At 39.7% G+C, this 21,926-nt stretch overlaps 1 protein-coding gene across 2 annotated transcripts in view; it reads left to right on the top strand.

Moving 5' to 3' along the window:
* The window catches only part of LOC108307273 (sodium/calcium exchanger 1), a 63,728-nt gene that overhangs the window by 14,107 nt on the left and 27,695 nt on the right, over nucleotides 1-21,926 (top strand). For both annotated transcript variants that reach the window (XM_017532608.2, XM_017532600.2), the window contains exons 5-6: nucleotides 223-353; nucleotides 4,349-4,448. In XM_017532608.2, coding sequence (XP_017388097.1) covers nucleotides 223-353; nucleotides 4,349-4,448 — 231 coding nt within the window. The remainder of the gene's footprint in view (nucleotides 1-222; nucleotides 354-4,348; nucleotides 4,449-21,926) is intronic.

Genomic DNA, 21,926 nt, shown 5'->3' with positions numbered 1-21,926 from the left:
AGCTTAGACAGTGAAACATTATAATCATTTGCTGTCACAATGATATGCTGCCTTACATGCCAAGCATCTGTCCAGCTCTTCCCTCCAACATCATGATCTCACCCAGAGTGCTGTAGTAGGTCATTAGGGCTTCCTTCTGCCTTGGCTTTCCTATGGCAGCATCCAGGGATTTCCCATTGAAACAGAACACAGTGCTCACTCTCTGATACTTCCCTTTCACAGATGAATATGATGACAAGCAGCCACTGACCAGCAAAGAGGAAGAGGAAAGGCGCATTGCAGAAATGGGGCGTCCCATCCTGGGAGAGCACACCAAGTTGGAAGTGATCATTGAAGAATCCTACGAATTCAAGGTATGCTCATCAACACTGCCCACCAGGAGCCAGGCCCACCTGGGGACCGAAACTGTTCAGAGTGTTGGCTGAAGCTGTAAGATCCATCTGGAAAGAGGGGTAGATGTAATTTCAGGAACTGGCTCATTAATTGAGAGCCTTTGGAGCCAAATTGGAATTACACAGTTAATCAGGAACCAAGGAGTCCTGTCAACCTAACAGCATCAGAACCAGGGCCCAGCAGGAGGTATCCATCACTGCACAAGGTCAGATGTACCCCCAAGGGAAGGCTTAACTGAGTGGATAGCAAGCAATATGCCAAGATGGATCCTATGAGATTGTTATGTGTGGAAGAAACCAAGTTCTATTTGAAAATGTTAATACATCTGTCAAAGCAAGGCATTCACACTGCTAAAAATTAGAGGGCTTTTGTTTTGGATGGGGATAGGAATGTCTCCCTGTGGAATATCCCATTGACAAGGTCTCATTTATATTTAATCATCCTCTTCAGATCCAAGGACACTTTAGTACAGTCAATATACTGAAGGTACAATGCCTGCAACCAGAGTTTAGAGTTGAGCTGATAAAATTGGATTCCCAGTTCTCTGGATGATAAAAGTCATTTATGCAGAAGTTGAATGTGTGAGCCTTGGGGTGGAGATTAAGACTTTGAAGTGAAGTTTCCTGTGGATCTTTAGCTGCTCCCTCTGACCCTGTGTCCCCTCCCAGCCCCTCTCCTTTACATGGTCCTAGCATCTGGGAAGACCACAAGGGGAGCCACACCTAAGTTCTGCAGTGAGATGTGAAAAGCACATCCCCTCTCTTGCTTTCCAGAATTACAAACCCAGAGCACAGCAGTATTTTACCTGCTTTTCAAAAGCAAACTGTCCCTGTTTGAAACACTAGAATGAAGATTACAAAAGAGAATCAGACCACCAATTTAGAAGTTTCAGATTTTAGCTGGACTTCTCATAATAGTGGCCTCTTTTCCTTTAGCTGAATCCATTAATTATTTTTTAATTTAGTTCATAAATGGAGGTGCCTGATAGGAGACAGGTGGAAAACAAAATGTCTTTGAAATTAAAGTGGAATATTTTTAAGATAAAAATGCAATTAAACTTTTCCCTTCAGGCCACTGAGAATCTATCTGTTAACTCTTCACTCATTTCCATAGAAGGAGAGGGCAGGGGTAAATACTGAAACCAATGCTTTCTAGGCAGACCTGATCATTAGACGCCCCCTCACACACCCCGTTGTATGACACAGAACTTGGCTTGTTGCACAACCATACCTGGAACAGACACAGTTCCCTTTAATTCCACAAGCCCAAGAATCTCAGACTGTCCATTTCTCGTGATCAGTCTACTGATCTCTTCTCCGTATGTCCAACCTCACTCTTCCTCATTCACCCTGTTTTCATTAGGAATCAGATTGCCTGGTGCCATTTGCTGCAGCAGAGATTCTATGGGTTGGTATTTGTGAAGCAAGCTTGCCGCTGCCCTTTCCTAGAGTTCTCCTGGGAAATCGGGTGTTCTTTCCCTTGTGGGATAATCCCCAACCTTCCCTTCCCATGCACTCATGATAGGAAGAGCAATCGTAATAACTTCCTGCAAGAAGCATTAAGTTAAGTAAGGCAGGGCACAGTCTTTCAGGCAGCAAAGCTTTCTTGGGTCCAAAGTGCTTGCTGATAACCACAATAACGATCTGAGCATTTGAAAGTCCCCCAAGTCTCTTTACAGGAATCTAGTTGTTTGGGGTACTTATCCTTGTGGGACAGCTTCCATAGACTATTTCCTGTCATCTCCTCAAAGTGCATCAGGGTAGTTACCATTAATACCTACAGGGCACGTTAGAGGCATATTTTGGAACTGCTCTCAAGTATCAGTTTTGATTTTATGTTATTTAAGAAATTTCTTTTACTAGAACATAGCTATTTTAAAGAACTTACTCAGAGCTCCCAGAACTGTGCTAGAGACCCAAATCTGGTTGATACCTTACAATGGCCTGCTCTGCTTTACTCACCGAGTTCTTGTTTACTGTGGTGTGACTGAGGACCTGGCCTTACTAACACCCATTGGGGAGGGTGACGTTTTCACAAGCCCTTGAAAATCTAGTGCAGTGAAAAACTGATCACTGACATTTAGGAATCACCCCAGGTAGATACAGACAGCAGTGTCCAGGCTCAGGTGTCTGAAGTTCAACTTCATCTTTATTCATTCCTGTTTCTCCCAGAGGTCAAGGAAGGACACATGTGCAAATTAAGTCCTAGGAAGAACCCTGGATATGGGGTTAACATGAACTACAGTTTAAAATCTACCCTGGGTTTTACACATAGAAGTTTAGTTTATCTTAAAAGTTTGTTCTTTAGGAGCAATTTCTTGAGTAAAGTCTATACTCAATGTTAGAGAAATTTATCTGTTCATTTGTTAATTTCCCAGGTGATGGGATACTCCGTCATGGATTCAGCACAAAGAGTGCCTCCTTAGAGAGAGCTGTCCCAAGTTTCCATTACACTAGGAAAAATTGAGGTCATTTCTTATTACATTCTACAGGGCACTTTGAATTTATATCACTGAGGATGGTCAGGGTACTTGATGAGATGTGGCTGAGTTGAGGGAGGAAAGACAGATGCTGGTCACATGCTTTAAATGATGGTGGCCAAGAGCAGTGACTGCTACAGCTGTTATCAGGGGCACCAGCAGTTCTCAACACAAAGCTAGAAGCTGAAAGGTCATCACCCTAAGGGCAAACAATTCAGCCAAGAATAATGTCACAAATAAAGAGTAAGCCAGTTGGAGATGGGCCCTTTCATGCTTATTATCTGCTCAATATTTCAAGTCAGTTCCAATGACTTCTCGAGCAAACATGCTTGATATTAGGATTTGGTGTTGGCCTTTCATACAAGCCCTTTAGATAGAATTTTGCCTCCTCTCAGTTAGCTGAAAATGTGCTCTCTCACAAACTATCATCAATCCAGGTACATTGTATTAAACATATACAGAATTTGACCTATGGCAAATAATGTGTTTTCTACCTCTTTGCAATTAGTGGAAATTCGAGGCTGCTCTGACAGTAAGTGTGGACTTTTGGTAGAATAGTCAATGTGGTAGTTTCTCTGGGAAGGGCAGCCTTAGTGTCTTGGAAATGGCCCTTCTCCCTGTAGTTGCCATGACTTGTGGTAGTGCTTTCAGTGCTTCTGCTTGGTTTTCTTGTGGTCGTTGGGCTGCTCCTGTTGTTACATTAACTGAATTTAGAAAGCAAGAAAGTGCTAATTGTACAAAACAAAGTGCTTAAAAAGTTCCAGAGAAAAACAAGGGGTATGCAGTACAGTGCCAGTAAAGCAGGGGAGACGGGGACAAGGTAAACTGCAGCGTGCCCTAAACCATAAGACTGACCTTTTCTTGTCTTGGCTTATTGTCTGTTCCTGTATGCAATAGGAATAGGGTGAGCATGGAATTCTCTAACAGACAAGAGACTGACCAACTAGTACCCAGAGAAAAATCTATTTACTGATGACTATGCAGCTGGCAACCTGGAGACGCCATTATCTGGCTTCATTTCATTGATAAACAAAAAACAGTAACAATAGTTTTTGGTTTCATAATCTGTCACTTCTAGCTACTCGCAGATACGTAGTGCTGAGCAGGGCATATATTAATCCACTCGCAGACGGAACATTACAGATGAAACCAGTAGAGAAGCAAGTTAGTAAAGCATTCTGGGAATGGATGGGCTTTTGCAGCATCTGCTATTCTAAACACTGAGGCTATTCTTCATTGGCCATTAGTCAGTGGAGACTTGTATTCGCTACAAAGAAGTTTCCATTTCAGAATGTTTCCAACTAAGGAGCATGCTTGTTTGCATAATCATAACAGTGTTTGATGTCAATACTGTTGTTCTGAGCCTAACATCTGCTACCTTTTATATAACTCTGGAGTTTCAAAATCAACAAGTTCTTAGATTTCCTGAGGCCTTAACACACTCAGCACTTATATTATTCATTTCAACCTTTCTAGAGTACTGTGGACAAACTCATTAAGAAGACAAACCTGGCCCTTGTGGTTGGGACAAACAGCTGGAGAGAACAGTTCATTGAAGCTATCACTGTCAGTGCTGGTGAGTGCCTTTCTCTGCGTATTATAAAGTAAAATGGCCCAATCTGAGCTGAGTTTTCCTACTGTGACTACTGGTCTATGGCAAAGCACCAAAGGGCTGCCATGGCAAAATTAAAAGAAAAAATAAGCATGTTTGTTACATACATGTGCATTTTAGAGACTCTGTAGACCATCTAGAGGAAGAAAATGCCTTCAAACATGACAGTTTTCTCTGGCTATATTGCATCTTGCTGGAAATAGACAAGATCAATTTAAAGTGTTTTGTGTCTCTAATTCACGAATAGCCCATCACTAGGCTTTGTCTGGAAAATTCCCTGTAAGCATTGCAAAGGCGGCCAAGTGAAGGTCAAGAAGAAAGCAGGAAAATCCTAGGTAGAAAGGGAAGACATTGAGACACTTGACCACTACCATCTGCATCATTTTACGCTCTCTTCAACAACATCTAACAAATAAGTGTTTGCATTGGCTCTAGAAATAGAAATAGAATTAGATTCTGTTTCTTCTCGCACAAGCAAAGTGCAGTTTTATTTAAGAAGATCCTACAAAATGAAGTATTTTTCAAAGTCAAGGAGTCAGAAACCTGAGGGAATTAAATACAGGGAGAAGCGTCCTCTTCCTGTTATTGTCAGACTCTGTCCATTCTTTGTGTGACTGTATAACCATAGAGGAAAGTCCCTCTTAAAGATTCATGAAAGCAACACTGTCCTTGGATTCTGTTTTTCTGTTCTTCTGCTCCAAATATACTCTTTCTTTAAAGATCCCTGTAGGCACATCTTCTACATTTGCAACTAATGAACAAAGGTAGAGTTTTCTAAATACCTAGTGACTCCCAAGCTGTAAAATTTGCAAACCGTGTCACTAGCAGTTGGGCCATGATTTCTAACCCAACTCCCTCTTACCAGTCTACCACAGGGTAATTTGACACATCTCCCAAGTGCTGTGGGAACGGAGGGTAGTAAAAATTTTGTGCCTGCTTATTATTAGTGCTGTTTATAATCTTGCTTTGGTTTCTTGCAATTGAGTATACACTGGGAATTTATGAACATTAAATGGTGGGTAACTGCTCAGAAGAGTAGATTTGGAATTTGCATATAAGCTCTAAAAGGAGGGGGAAATTTCCTTTTATTTCTTATGTTTTAAGATTAATATGTGAGGCACAAGCTATATTCCTTCTTCACAGAGAGAAAAGACACAAATTACTAGTTTAGGAAACTGCTGATGGAGCCAATAGTAGAAAACATTAAAAATGAACACACTTTTATGGGTTTTGACGTATCAGAATGGAAACATTAACAGCATTATAAGCTTGGTAGTGAGCCATTTCTAGCTTTTCTTAGCTGCGGGTATATGAGCATTTGTGTAACACCCATAAGCTGGTCATCATTCCTTCATTTTTCTGTGTCGATTATTGTTCTTGGTGCAAAGCAAGTGACAGTGAATAAAACAAATACCCCTGCCCAAGCGGAGCTTACAGCCTAATGGAGGACACGGTAAATCAGACAGATAAATTAAAATAAAGCATATTTATGATGGTAAGTTTGTCATGGAGAAAAGCAAAGCTGCGGTGGGGAATGGGAAATATGTAAGGGTCTGCAATTTCAGAGAGATAGCTGGGAAGACCCCCTCAACAGACATATGAAGGCCAAATTTGCTTTTCTAGCAGTGGAGTGGTTTATGTTGGTTCATTCACATAGTTGTGTGACTCTCAGGGAAATATTTTATGACCAGTCTGTAGCAATAGAAAGGGCAGCTTTAAACAGTGAGTGGGAGTATGCTGCCCACAAGGCCAGTGTCATGTATTTGATTCTGGTGAGAATAGATATACAGAGAAACAACTATAAAGACGTTAATACTGACTTACTTAAAAGAGGTGGATTTTGACTTGCAAACAGTTTCATATGTTGTGTTGCATGACATCCTCTTACTATTATAACTATCCTGATCTTACTGAGGAAGAATCTGAGCCTGAGAGGCAACATGGCTTTAGAACATAGCTCAGATCCCAGATCTACTGGAAACTAGTCCAGTTTGCTATCTACAGCCCTTTAGAAAGAAGGAAATTCTGGTCGGGTATGGTGGCTCATGCCTGTAATCCAGCAATTTGGGAGGCCAAGGCAGGCGGATCACCTGAGGCCAGGAGTTCAAGACTAGCCTGACCAACATAGATAAACTCCATCCCTACTAAAAATTCAAAAAAATTAGCCTGGTGTGGTGGCACATGCCTGTAATCTCAGCTACTTGGGGAGGCAGGAGAATCACTTGAACCTGGAAGGCAGAGCTTGTGGGAGCCAAGATCACGCCATTGCACTCCAGCCTAGGCAGTAAGAACGAAACTCTGTAAGAAAAGAAAAAGAAAAAGAAAAAAGAAAAGAAAAGAGGGGAAGGAAGGAAGGCCGGCCAGCCAAAATGAGGAAAATGGCTCCCTACTCTGTCTCACAGACAGAGAGACTGGCCGTGTCGTGTCACTTGTGGCCATGGTGTCATCATTTCATGATGGGACTAACTCCTGCCCAGATATTTTGAAGAACTGTTAATAATTGAGATGCAAGACCTCTCAAATGTTCTTATATGTCATACAAAATATTGTGCTTCATATTTCTAAATGACTGCTTGGAAATAAGGCACAATTGCTTAGAAATTCGCAAGCTGCTGGGTAAATTGACCTTATTTACAATTCTGAGATACAGTGTATCAGAAAAGCAAACCCATGTTTTAAAAGCACCAAATTATGCTCAATTACATGAAGGACAGTTTTAAAAGTTCAGTATTTGTCATTATGATTAAATTTAAGTGTCTAAAGAATGTCATATTCTCAGGTTGTTACACGGGCAATAACATTTGTAAAGCAGCATTTATTGAAGTCAGCCTTTCATTGGATTTTAAAATTTCATAGCTAAATAGTTGAGAGTCAGAAAGATTTGCCTTATTACAAATATTAAATTGCTTTTAAAGGGCTCTACTGAGAGTTTTCTTTGCTATGCAATTTTCTGTGCAAAATTGACTCAGTATATCTTGCTAAACAAAAATAATAATTTTGTAAATAGGGGTTTGCTTTTCTTTCTCAGTAACTGTATTCAAACAAGTTTCAAAGCCAACCCTGTGGTAATATTCTTGTCCCTCTGTTTTTTCTGAATCTCATAGCTCAGTACTTGGGCTTCCTCTGACCATAATGCTTCTGCAAACCAAGTTCTTTTAATTCCATATTTGAAGAGTTCAAGGATTTATGAGACTGGAGAGATTTGGAAGGGATTAGGCGGAAACATCCTGGCAGTTCTCCTTCTGTTTCTTCCTGGTTTGAATACTAGGTGCAGTGGGTGCTGCAGTTCAGTGGCTGTCAAAAGCTTGCAAGGCAAGTCCAGTAACACGAGGTGCTGTTAAGATGTGCCAGCATATGCCCTTTTCAATGAAGCCAGCCTTCACTGACCCGTTTGAATTTTTCTCAAATGTCTCTCCTTCTACCAGGGCAGAATGGTCGGTTGACTTTTAGAAATCATGTGCTAGCTGAGATGTCCAGAGAAACCAGTGTGTCAGAGAAGAGGGCAAACATTAGCTGGGTAAAGGGAACCAGGTGCCAATGCCAGTTCCACAACCACCACATTGTTCTTCACAATAGCTTTCGGCAGAGGCGAGGCGAAGTTGAGAATAATTGCAAGGCTGGCTTTGGAGACAGATGTGGTTTTGTGTCCCTGCCCTGCAGAAACTCCCTGGATGACTCTAGGAAGATTATTACACTTCAAGATCTCAGTTTGCTTACACCTCAGAATCTGTTTGCTCACATGTAAAGTAGAGATAACTGCGCTTCATTCACGGAGCTGCCATAAGGATTAATTAAAATAGTGTGCATTTTCACAAAGGCAATCTGTACATGTAAATACCAAAGCTGGAATATGAAACCCCATCACTGTGAGTCTAATGCCAGTAGGCTTTCAGCTTGATCCTAGTGTTCCTCCAACAACTTTAGGTCTCAGGTGCTCACATTTTAGATGAGTTAATTCTGGACAAAAAAGATGAAGTTAACAAGTCTTTAATCTCAGTTACACATGGGAAAGGTAAGGGTTTGGAAATGAGTGTGCAAGCCTGGGACAGAAGTGCAGAAGGACCAGGAAGAATAGAATCCGTCCTAGAAAGTAGGCAGGATCAGCAACTGGATTTCCTAGAAAGTCCAGACTAAATCCCATCATAAGGAATGCACAGGAACTTCCAAATTGTTTTTGTGATGTAGGAATTATATTTATATCTGGAGCTAGAAATTGTGTCAGGTCTTATGAAACAAAATGGAATCAATGCCCAGCCTTTTCTCCAAGCTCCTGGTGTTTCTCTGTGATATTCTTAGTTATCTAGGTAGGTTGTTTTATGGTTAGAATCACTGGAATGCTTGAAAAAAATAGGAACAAAGGTCAAATAGCGATTATTTGAAACCAACAGGAGACATGAATAACACTGCTGCCATCCAACTTAGCTTTTATTCCTTGTTTCAGGGTAGAGCTAAAATATTCACATTCTCTGTGATAGAGAGTACATATAACATGGATGACAAATAATGTGTTTAAATTCTTGAAATTTTATATTGGATCTTTGGCTTCTCTGGATACTTGGGTTCAAATGGTCAAAGAGCCACCAGTTAGATATGGGGCTCTGGAAGATCTCTAACCTCCTCTGAGAATTAGAAGAGATGAACTGTGAGTTGTCTTTAGGATGTGAAAATACTCAAGGTTCTCTTAAAGGACCCTTTATTTTCATAAATAAAATGTCAACCTGCTTTTCATGTAACTGCTATTTGAAATTTAGAGTTCTAATTGATCACACAAATTATTGACTATTATACTTCACAGGTATGTTTAGATTATCCAGTCCACCCTTGTATATGATAATTTTTTTAAATGTAATATAGTTCTTTACATTTTAGATTCTTTCTCAGTTCGAAATGTACTGACAAAATTGAATTTGGAAATTTGAAATCTCAGGGATAGTCTCTATTTAAAAAAAAAAAAAACAAAAACAAAAAAAAAAAATGCTCATATGCCCCCTTCTCTTAAAAAAAATTTTTTTCCCTGAGAGATCCTTGTTTTAAAAAAAAAGATAGGGTCTCATTCTGTTGCCTAGGCTGGACTGCAGTGGCACATCATAGTGGCATGTCATAGCTCACTGCAGCCTGGAACTCCTGGGCTCAAATGATCCTCCAGCCTCACCCTCCTAACTGGGACTACAGGCAGGCACCGCCATGCCTGGCTTCTATTTAATTATTACACATCCAGGTCTTGCTAAACTGAGTGTCCCACCCAAGCTACCACCCTGTACTTCTTGGTAGTCCCATCTTATTCAAAACTGCATAGGAGGTCAGGTGTAGTGGCTCACACTCATAATCCCAGCATTTGGGGAGGCCGAGGCTGGCAGATCATTTGAGGCCAGGAGTTCGAGACCAGCCTGGCCAACAATGGCGAAATCCAGTCTCTACTAAAAATATGTATTAAAAACATTACCCAGGCATGGTAGCGCATGCCTGAAACTCCAGCTACTAGGGAGGCTGAGGCACAAGAATTGCTTGAACCTGGAAGGCAGAGACTGCAGTGAGCCAAAATCATGCCACTGCACTGCAGCCTGGGCAATGAAGCAGACTCTGTCTCAAAAAAATGAAACAAGAACAACAACAAAGAAACAAACAAAAACTGCAGATGTAGGATACAAACCACAGGTTTCATACCTTTTCTTCTACCTCACATTAACTCTATTTATTTTGTATTTATCTGTTGTTTTACTGTGTTAGAGGTTTTTCTAAACTGTATTCATTGCACATAAACAACTATGTGTTGGAAGGTTGTTTGCTGCACCAGAATTTATGTAAGAGAGTGATACTAGAGATTCAAAGTATCTTTCAAGAAATACATGCTTTCTGTGCATCTCTTACCCCAGATAAAGAATTCTTTCTTTTATTAATAAAAAGGAAGAAATTTAGTGCTCTAACTTTAATCAAGATGCAGTGCCTACCTTACAATACATGTTAGATTAACTGTGTAATTACACTGACTTCACAATATGTCACTTAAGATACTTGATGCTTCAAATACACTGTTTAACGGTCATGTTAAGTGAATTCAGTAGCCATTCATCCTTGATTAGACTTGGATATCATAAAATATATCTTAAAAGTTCTTACCAGAGCCTCTTTGAAAACTGCCCTCATTGGAGTATACCTTATCTGTGATTTTAATTGTTACCTTTAACGTGTAATATTTGAATAGTATTTTGTCTTTTATAAAACCTCACAATGTCGCTCACTATACTTTAAAGAAAACATGATAAATTTCTAATTTAAAGGTTTTCCTAGAAAATTAATTTTTATCATCTCTGCAACTAGAAAATCATAACCATATAATTCAATGGTTTCTAATTTGCTTTGGCCACTGGAAAGCTTTTTTTTTTAATCTACGTGTTCAAAATTCAGTCAACTCAGGTGACTAAAAGCATCCTTTATTTCTGCTTCAGACATTTTTGGCCTATTTTTGTCTTAAAATATCTTATGCTCTATTAATAAGTACAGATCTGCTCAAGTCCTCTTAGAAGTAGGAAGAATCTAAATTTAAAAACAAAAAAAAACAACAAAAAAGTAAATCTGCCCGGTTTACTATTTCTCTAACACCTAAGACAGTGCTTGGCAATAAGACAGCACTTGGCAATGCTAAGCCTTTGTTCTATAAAGAATGAATACATTTATGTGTGAATTAAAGTTTTCCAATCCACATATAACTGGATTAAAAGACATCATACTGCTGGGTCTGATCTGGAAAACAATCTAGATAAATACACACACACATACACACATGCCATGTTTCAAAAGGAGTTTGAGACATTTGTTATTTCTAAACCAAAATTTATATCGCATGACATGTACATGTAAACATTCATGTATTTGTACACATAAGATATATTTATCTGTGTGTATGCAAATTGGACATGCAAATATAAAATGATATTTTCTGTCAATTGTCTTAAATATTCTTAGTAAAATTTCCCTGTTGTGTAGCTGATAATTCTGATCCTAAGAGGAAAAGCAGAGGGCATGAGTAAGAAAAAAGATAAAGTTCCAGAGAGAAACTATTTGTGGGAGATATTCTAGGGACATACTCGTAAGTGACAAAGCAAATTTAGGATATCTATCGATCTGAAAATGCGGCAGTAACAGGAGAAAATGTTGAATCAGGTAGCTACAGTTTCTACTTCCAGAACAAAGCAGGCCAGAAACACAGGTGGGAGTAGGAGAGGGTAGGATAAAAAAAGCAATTATTTTCTGGCCCCTGGATATGCTTTAGCTGATATTTCTGAAAAGAATATTGGCTCATTGGGCTGTTCTTCTCTTCAATTGCTTATTATAAAATCTTGAGGAAAACACTGTATTGAAGGCTCCAGAATGATTCCGCGCTCTTATTTGTAAGCCCGAAATCATGTCTCTAATGCAGCTTTGTCTGGAGTGGCAGCAGCTCCGCTCTGCAAACAATGCGCCATCACTGGATCCAGGAGCTCTTTTGTTGGCATGGGCTGCTGCAATGTGAATACAGTTTTAGTTGTTGCTTGCAAATCAATGCATGAGGCATGAGGGGACTTTTCATCACCAGTCGGGAGCCTTTGTATACTGTTTTCAGTAGGGGAAACATTGCAGCATAATCCAAAGAAGTGGAAGAAGGAGAAAACATAGCCACCCTCCACCACACACAAACACTCCCCATAGGCAGAAAGGAGCCACATAAAAGTGACTGGCTGCATTACTTCATGCTGTTCACAGCCTGCTCTCTTGATAAAGACCTTGTCTTTCCAACTCATGCTGAAAAGCCACTTGCCTGAACCAACCCTGACACATACATCCCACCCGCTACTTCTCCCTCACCTTGGGTTTGCCTGGTCAGGTCTGGTTGGGTGTTGTCTCCTATGGCCTGTTAGAGCATCTTAGAATCCTGGCACCGAGCTGGAAAGGAACTTACCCATCAGTGTTCTAAACTCCCCTTGCTTTTTTTTTTTTCCAATATATAAGAACCTGAGAACAGAGAGAGGAAGTCTCCTCCGTGATCAGACAGAGACTGTATCAGAACGCTAGGCTCCTGCTGCACCATACAGCATTGCTCCCATTTTTCTTCTGTAGTTCTAGAACCAATGCCTTAACCATCAGACACTCAGCGTCTGCTGCCTGATGTTACCACTGGCCTGATGGCCAGTGGCTTCTTGGTGATGTAATGCCTTAGGATTAGACAAAGCAAAGATTGAAGTTTTCCTGGCCAACACCATAGCAGCACGCAGTGAAAGAGTGGTCTCGCAATTGGTGAATAGTTGTTTCGTATCCACACAAGCCTCACAGCAGCTCAGTGCAATAGCCACCCTTGAACCCATTTATGAGAAATGGAGAAACAGAAGTTGGGATTCCCACCCTGACCCATGGGTTCTGATTCCCAAGTCAATCCTCTTTTCATCTTGTCACACTTGCCTCCCAAAGTTTAATGCCAGTAGGACATAGGCATATGTCTGTTTTCCACACAACTGTGCATGAGCTATTTTCTCTGCATGGAATACTTTCCTTCCATAACTGGTTATTTCTCCTCACCAATGTCTTAGCTCACATGTCAGCTGCTCAGAGGGGTTTCTTGGCCTCCCAGTCAAAGGACTTTGTTATATTCATAGCTTGTATCAATATCTGAAGTTATCCTATTTGTTATTTGTTTATTTTGATTACTACCTCCCCTTGCCAGAATGGAGATTCCATAAGATCAGTGATCTTATTTTTCTGCACTTACAATGCCTAGAACTGCGCCTGACACATAAGTGAACAATAAATACTTATTAAAGAAATGAGCGGCACTAATAGTCAGTCTTTCAACTATCCCATCCCCTTTGACGATTTCCTAGAGATCCAGGTTAAGAGTTCAGCCTGGACTTGCGGTGCAAAACAGTGACCTAACATATTATTAGAGTTCAGAACCAAAGACTAAATAGAATATGCACCAGCTCTTGACCAAATAAAGAAAGATAGGCCACAGCCTTATAGATAGTAGGAGTGAAAGAGATTTTCCAGATGGTTGATACTGGAGAAAAACATCACAGCATCATGATGCATGGTTGCTATTTATGAGAGACTGGAAAACCACGACAGACAGACAAACAAGATTGTCACCAGCCACCTTAGCCCACCTACCCTCTAAAAGAAGTGTTTTCACAAGCAGTGAGGGAAGGAGATACTCTATCTGAATTTCACTAACCAGCTAATTTCCCCCAAGCCCAAACTAAGTTTATTGTATGTAAGCATATAACTTCTCTTAAAAATCTTGTTTATATTTTTTCATACAGGCGGAGGTTGCAGTGAGCCAGGGTGGCACCACTACACTCCATCCTGGGCAACAGAGTGAGACTCAGTCTCAAAAAAATAAAGTACAATAAAATAAAAGGAGCTTACCCATCCGTAAAAATCTTGTTTATATCTTTTCAATAGCACAAAAGAGAAAAGTTGGTGTTGGATATGCCCATTTTCCAGGAGGAGAAACTGAGGCCCACAGAATCTGTGAGGTGGCCAAGAACTAGTAAATCATGGGACCTTATGGTCAGTGGAGGGCCCTGTTTACTGGGATCTCATTAAAAATCACAACAGAAAGAAGGAAAGAGGAACAGGCAGATGAGGGATGCCCTGAGCAATTGGTATCACTTTGTATTGTGCAAACCGAGACCATCATTAGATTCTTAGACACTCAACTTGCATCACCACTTTGCCAGAACATCAACTCTCAAGCCCTGTGTTCAGAACAGAGTTCATTCAGGTGATCCTGACATCAGGAAAACAGTCATGAGAGTGTTATTGTCATTGCTGAAGACCCAGAGCTCCCCAGATAGACAGATGTTTACCACCAAAACGAGGAAAATCCCACTTCCCAGTGGGGCTGAAATACACCATGAAAAGAGGATTTGCCCAAAGATGGATTTTTAAAAATAAAATTCTAGGAATAATAAAATTGAGCCAGCCATTCATTCTCTGAAAGAACAATATAATATTTTGTATATTATATCATATCCAGCCAGTTAAGAAGGAGCGTTATTTCCCAGTGACACTTTGCATAAGACAGTGCTAAATGAGCTTACATTTTATCAGAACGAGTTATTGCCATACAAACCACAGAGATTTTTCCCTATGGAAACAATGGGTCATGTAACTGTAGCGAGGTGGTAGAAAGAGTTTTAGATCTTAAAAGCAAGTCATTTAAATTCTCTGAGCCTTGGATTCTTCATCTCTAAAATGGAGAAAATAATACCTACTACAGCAGGTTCCTGGAAGGATGAAGAATAAGTCAGATGTACACATTTACCTACATGCGTTAAAGTAACAGTAAGTGAACCTGAATTCGTAGACGAATCATAGCAGCATCTTGAGAGACTCTGGGCAGCATTTATGCCCCTCTGCATGTGGAGCAACCTTGGGAATACACCTACCCTTTATATACATTTTAACATTTTCTAGGACATAACATTGATATGATTTGTTGAAAATTACAGGGTTATCACTCCCCAAAACAGTTGCTTCAAGACTCAGCTTCCCACACTCCAGGAGGCTAATTTAGACACAGCTGCTGATATTTACAAAGTGTTATCAGAGCCCTCAGGCCAGTCTTAGAACCTGGTGTGCCCACATACTACCCACTGTAAGTAAACCATCTAAATTAGCAGGAGGCATCTGCATTTACTGAGTGTCAATTCTACTTGACAAAGGCTTATTTCGTAGGTACTCAAGTCTGCAGGGAATGTTTCCCTATTTCAGGAGCCTGGAATTCTGTCAATCCTACAATTAGTAAAGGTTAAGAGAACACTCTGAATTTCAAGATTCTTACCCTGACTTGGAGTTATTTTATAAACAACCAAGCTTGGGGCAAAAACACACATTACTAATTACATAAACTGTAATTATTTAGGAGTGCTCACTTCATATAGAGGAATTTTTTAGGAACAAGAGACACTAAAGCAATCAATTTTCAGGTTTAAGCAGATTCATTTTGGTAATAATCAAACTTGCATGGAGCTAGAATTCCTTAGTGGATCCATTTTTCATTTTGACAGTGGCTACATTTGCTGAGAAATATTTCTGTCATGTCAAATATTTCTTGTGCGATGTTATCCATCCCAACAAAGACCATAATGGCTTAAGCTGGTAGGCCTTCTGTTCTTTGTGGATGATTCCATCTAGATATTCATTCATTTCAGCCAGGGTTGAAAGTTATTAACAGAGAGTGAGTTGCCGTCTTGAGGCCCTTTCCAATACTGTCACACATCGCCTGGCCAAAACCCCTTAAGCAGTAGCACTGGTCCTGTGGGACAGGATGGCCCACAGATAGCTTTGGCTTGGAAGAAGGGGGTAGGGATGGCTAATGGAGCCTGTATAGTGTCTTCTCCATCCAAGAACAGTCCAGTAGTCCAAGTTAACAAATATACAGCAAAGCTGAACTCAAATTTTATGTACAATAATATTGATATCCAATGTGAGGGATCTAGGTTGTACACTTCTTATGAGAATCTAATGCCTGATGATCTGTCACTGTCTCCCATCACCCAAAGATGGGATCATCTAGTTGCAGGAAAACAATCTCAGGGTTCTCACTGGTTCCACATTATGGTGAGTATATAATAGAAATAAAATGCACAATGATTATAATGTGCTTGAATCATCCCCAAATCATCAAAATTGTCTTCCAGAAAATCAGTCACCAGTGCCAAAACGTTTGGGGACCACTGCCCTAGGGGATGGAGCCTGGACAAATGAGTAGAACCTAACAGCCTGAGCTGACTGCCAGAGACTCTAAACCTGGATTGTGAGATTATGAGTTCCCTGATAGCTGAAACCCCCGAGAGTGGCACAAGTAACCATTTGGCAGAGAATTTTAAAGAAATTCACGTTAAGCAGGGGTTGAACTTGGCACACTCCAAACCCCCCCTAAAGCTTTAAGTTCAGGTATTTTCTAATACCCATGTTTCAGCTGGTAGAAGAAAATGCCTACAGTTTTTTTCTGGCAACTCATAAATCTGCAAATTTGAACAAATTTTTTGAGCTATGGTTGATAGGAAGTATCTTTCAATATACTTAGAAGAAAAGTTGTTGACAGCATCTACTTTGCACCAGAGAATATGTTAAGTACCTCCCCCCAATTAAGTTATAGAGAAATGTTTATTACACTTCTCCAAAGTACAGAGAGAGAGATAAATTCTTGTTTGGGAATAAATCTTTGGGTTACTGAATTTAGTGGCAGTTAGAGGCCATTAAGAATGGGAAGAGATAATTATTTTCTCACTAGATGTAAGGTAAAAGCATATAAAAGAAGAAGGCGAGGCAAAAGAAGTTTCCGATCATTTTATGAGAAAGACATTAAATATCACTGGCTTTTATGGCCTCACATGCACATACCTACACACTTTCTCACACATACACAAACAGGCATACCGAGATGCAAACTAAGGAACAAATATTTATCCATTGAATCATCATTCTCAGTTTTGTTTTTCTTAAAATGAGAAGAGATGAATTAGCTGATTGCTAAGGTCTTTCATCTTTTACACTTTATAATTATCTCAGAAACTTTAAAGCAAAGAGAAACAGAAATGTATAACAGGAGAGTAGAATTTGATTTGTAATTACTGTATGCCAGGTTGGAAAAAAGTCATCATTCTGGAGGAGAAAGCCTACTGAATGCCTGGAAAGAATTTAAAGTCAGACACATCCACAGATTAACAGCAGCATACATTTTCCAGACTGCTTTATATACAGACTTGTGATGATTCAGGCCAGTTTCCCAAATTCTAGGGTGATAAGCTAGAGGCAAACCAGGATGTTTGATTTAAAACTGGATGGTTGACCTTTGGCAACCAGAAATGGAGATAAGAACTTGTCACACTCTAAAGGAGAGATTCCTTATTAGTCAGCCTTAAAAAAGGAGATTCTGCCACTTGCCATAACGTGAATGGGCCTGGAGGACATGATGCTGAGGACATTATGCAGAGTGTGTATACATGTGCATGTGAGGCCATAAGAGCCAGCTGTTTTTACTGTCTTGCTTATAAAATGATCTGAAATTTCTTTTCTCTCCCTTTCCCCTTTTTCATGCTTTTACCTTATGTCTAGTGAGAAAACAATTAATCATCTCTTCCCACTCGTAAGGGCCTTTGTCTGCCACTGAATTCAGAAAGAAAAATACTGCATGGCCTCACTTATATGTGGAATATAGGCATGTTTGAAATGAGCTCAAATACACAAAGAGAATGAAGCAGTGGTTACCATCTTACTATGGGCAGGGATTAAGGGAGGCAATGGAGACGGAGGTCAAAGGATACAAATAGCAGATACAGAGGATGAGCATGTTTAGAGATCAAATAGCCCACATGAGGACTAAAGCTAATAAAGTTGTATTGTACTAGAAATGTTGGTTAAATAAGCAGACTTCAACTGCTCTTGTCAAAAAAAAGTAACTAGATAATAGATGTTAATCTGCTTCCCTATAATAACAATTTTACTACCTAAATATATCCTATAACATGACATTGCTAATCTCAAATGTATACAATAAAATTTATTTTAAACAAACTTTTAAATAGAAAGAATAGAGGTTCCTAAACTGTCACACCGTGATCTCCTGCTTTTACCTGACTGTTTTATTTCCCATGTTTACTTGGTCCCCAAGGGTCTGGAAAGAGCTGATGGCAGCCTCTGCCAAAGAAAAAAACAACCCCAAAAAATAATATCTAGAAAGTATTAGAATACAAACACTAATTATGGCACCTCAATATTTTCACATTCCTAAAAAAGGGCACCACTGTATCTGTATAACACTAGGCATTAAAAAAATTCTCAGACTCAAACTCTGAATCAATATGCGATAGATACTGAACTCCTTGACTTTCTTCCATTAGGCATTTTCTATGGCAAAATGTTCCCTGGACTGTTAGATCAAATCCTAACTCAGTCACTTCACTTCTGTGTGAGATTATTTTAGCAAGTCACTTAAATTCTCTGAACCTCAGGATCTTCATATGTATAATGGAATTAATGATGCCTACATTGCAGGGTTATTTTAAGGTTGAAATAAGATCAGATATGTGAAAGAATTCAGCTCAGTGCCTGTCACTTAAGAGACACTCCACCAGGTTCCCTCCCTGTTTCTTACTTTCTTTTTTTAAAAGCAAGCAGCTTGGGGAAACTAATGATAATGACTCATTCAAAGAGAATATAGATTCAGTGAAATCAGGATACTCACATTGTATTGACTTACTGCCTTCCTTCAGACAAGTAACAATAATGGAACATGGCACATTTGACTATAAACAGGGATACAGTTTTATAAAGGACTTGGGCATTTCTTCTTCCAGTCCCCACAACAGTTCTGTGAGGGGAGAGTTAGGAAACTCCTTTGACAGGTGAGCAACTGAGGCTCAGGAAATTTAAGTGTCTTGCCCCAAAACAAACTGTCAGAACTATAAAGTGACTTAACTCTTCTGATACAAGTGTCCATTACCTTCCAGCAGTCTCTTTTCCTGGCTCTCAGAGCTCTCCCTGAATCCAAGCCCTGAGCAGGCTGAGAGAGATGTAAAGAAATACCTGTTTATAAGATACGTGTCAAGCCCAGCGGTTTGCCTTTCATGGTCAGTCATGCTGATGATACCCTTGCTCTCATGCTTCTGAGCAGGAACGATGCAGGTACTACTACATCAATAGCTGAAGTGACACCCTGTGCACTATCTGCATTTTTAATGATTTGGTTATTTTTGTAGTTATATTCAGGAAGTCCAATGTGTATCAAGGAAGCAATTTAAAAGGCAATAGAAAGGATTAATAACAGATGGTATTTTCCATTAGCTGAAAAGAATGATTCTGAGTTAAGGGAAATTTACTTAGGATCCTATAAAAGCAAACCCACCAACCCATCTTTCTTTCTTTTGTAACACAGAGAAGGGACTTGAAAGAATCACATAGCCTCCAGGAACCCTAGGCTTGTAAACATACAGAGCCGCAGAACTGGCATACTACCATCATCTTTGCTGTCACATAAAAGATGCTCCTAGGATTTTTTGTTTTTTTAATGTTCCACTGCTCTTCACAAAGAACAGACTTTTAAGTATAGTCCAGATGGTGATAGATGAACATAATATTTCTTTGTCTTTTCCCAAGACAGGGTAATTGTGCATCATGCATGATAGTCGGCAGTCATTTTTAATATTTAAATGATGTCTGAGTTGGAGATTAAAATTTATAAAGAGCAGTGAGATCCCAGAGAAAAGGATGGGAGGCCACTTTTTCTTCCAAATGCTATAAAAACAGATGGCCCTCCCATTCCAGACTTATGCATTAAAACATTTACGATTCTTTGTGATACTGGAAGCCTACAGAAAGAACCCACTCCCCTCCCCCAACACACACACACACTCTTATTTTGCATTAACTGATCATGAAGGTAATTTGAGAGGACAAAATTAAATTTTGTTTTTAAAAACCTAGAATGCAACCTTAGGATCCAGCATGTTGAGTAAACAGTGAAATTAAATAATGATGGAGAAACACAGTAACAATCTTAAATACAGGGAAATAATGATATCTACCATGATCATCATTACCCTGAAACATTCTCAAACACTGTACAAAGATGATCTAATTATTTCTGTATACATCTCTCATGGGAAAGGTGTTATTATTTCCATCTTGAAGACAAATAGAATGTCTACTCTCAATTTATAAGTGGTATTTTTTCTGAGAAGCTTTGTTTTCTCGTTCATCTTCAAAATAAGAGATTTAGACACCCCAAATTAAGTAATTTTATAGAGAATCAAAGGCAGCATAGTTCATGTTACTGTGAATGATTAAAATGTTTTCCAAAATATTTCAATCATATGCTCTGTGAAATTATAAAATGTTCACAAATATAGAAATTAGAAAGGATCTGATCCAAAATAAATATAACTAGAAAATCTAGTGCTTTTTCTCAACTTTTCTGGGTATATGCACCCTTCCCAGACCTGGTTGGAATGGAGAGGGGGTAAGAGGAGAGGCTGGGAATGGAAGTGTATTCATGGGACATTCTTCTTCCTCCTTCAAATAAACCCTGAAAATTGCACCTCTCACATAGATTTCTACCTGGAGTTAAAGTGTAGGTAGAAAGAGAAGTTGGAAGAAAGGTGAAAAGGAAAAAAGAAGAAATGTATACGGAGACAAACAAACAAAAAGAGTAGGCAATAGAAGCCCTGAGTGGCTGTTCCTCCATCTCCATGTCATGACACAGGAGGCTTCCAAAGGCCCCTGGAGTTTGCTAGGACTGCTGTAATAAATACCACAGACTGGGTGGTTTGAACAGCAGAAATTTCTTTTCTGGCAGTTCTGGGAGCTGAAAATCTGAGATGAAGGTGTTGGCAGGTTTGGTTTCTCCCGAGGCCAGTCTCCTTGGCTTGTAAATATCTGCTTTCTCACTGGACGCTCACGTGGTCTTTCCTCTGTGCACGCACATCCCTGGTGTCTCTCTGCACATCACAATTTCCTCTTATTATAAGGACACCAGTTATATTGGATTAGAACTCACCCTAATGGCTTCATTTTCACTTAATTAGCTTTTTAAACACCCTATTTCCAAATACAGTCACATTCTGAGGTGCTGGCAGTTACAGCTTTAACATATAAATTTTGGGGAGAGACAGTGCAGTGCATACCAGGTATTTTTATTAAAAGGTATCTTGCGCTTCCGGGCAAAGTTGATATAACATGTAATAACCCTACTGCATGAACAGCGGAGGGGTCAGCGATGCATTTTCACTCAAGCATTTTGATGAGCTGACCTGACTCATGCTCCTCACTGGGGAGTTCTCCAAAGGCAATTCTACTCATCTGCAAAGGCTTATCCTAGCAGTTTATCTAAAGCCTGAAATATGAGGCTGCTTTCTTCAGACCCCCAAAGCATAATCGTATAAGAATTCCAACCATGTGCTCACAGAAGAGCAGGCCATTGCCTCTTCTCTTTTCCTGTAAAATGACAGAAGACAAATCCAGACATTCCTCTTTATGTGTTTTATGAGAGGTGTTTTCCCCTCAAATCTCTTGTGCTTTCAGAGGGTTTTCTCAATTGTGATCTGCACCCGATGGCTTCCCCACTGCAGAGTGTCTCATGAAGAACACACATGTGTGCTCCATGCTGACCGTCTCAGGTCACAGGGTTCAGCTGGAAAACTGTAGCCCCGCCTACTGCCAGCTGCTCTAGTGGGATCAAATAGAGCGCTGATGACAAGGTTGAAGCTGGTGAACAAAGACTTCAAGGACATGTTCTTCTTTCCAAAATGGCCACATAACACATGTATCTCTCACCACTTCCAAGAAAAGTTGACATTCAGTATCCTAATTTTGAAAAATGTCAATGGGCATTATTTTCACATTATAAGTGAAATCTCCATTTTGGAATACTATTATTGATTTCCTGGTTCCTTTGTGCATTTCTTT

This window comes from Cebus imitator, unplaced genomic scaffold (assembly GCF_001604975.1).
Source record: "Cebus imitator isolate Cc_AM_T3 unplaced genomic scaffold, Cebus_imitator-1.0 Scaffold77, whole genome shotgun sequence".
Classification (NCBI taxonomy): Eukaryota; Metazoa; Chordata; class Mammalia; order Primates; family Cebidae; genus Cebus; species Cebus imitator.
This window is presented reverse-complemented; position numbering and strand designations above follow the sequence as displayed.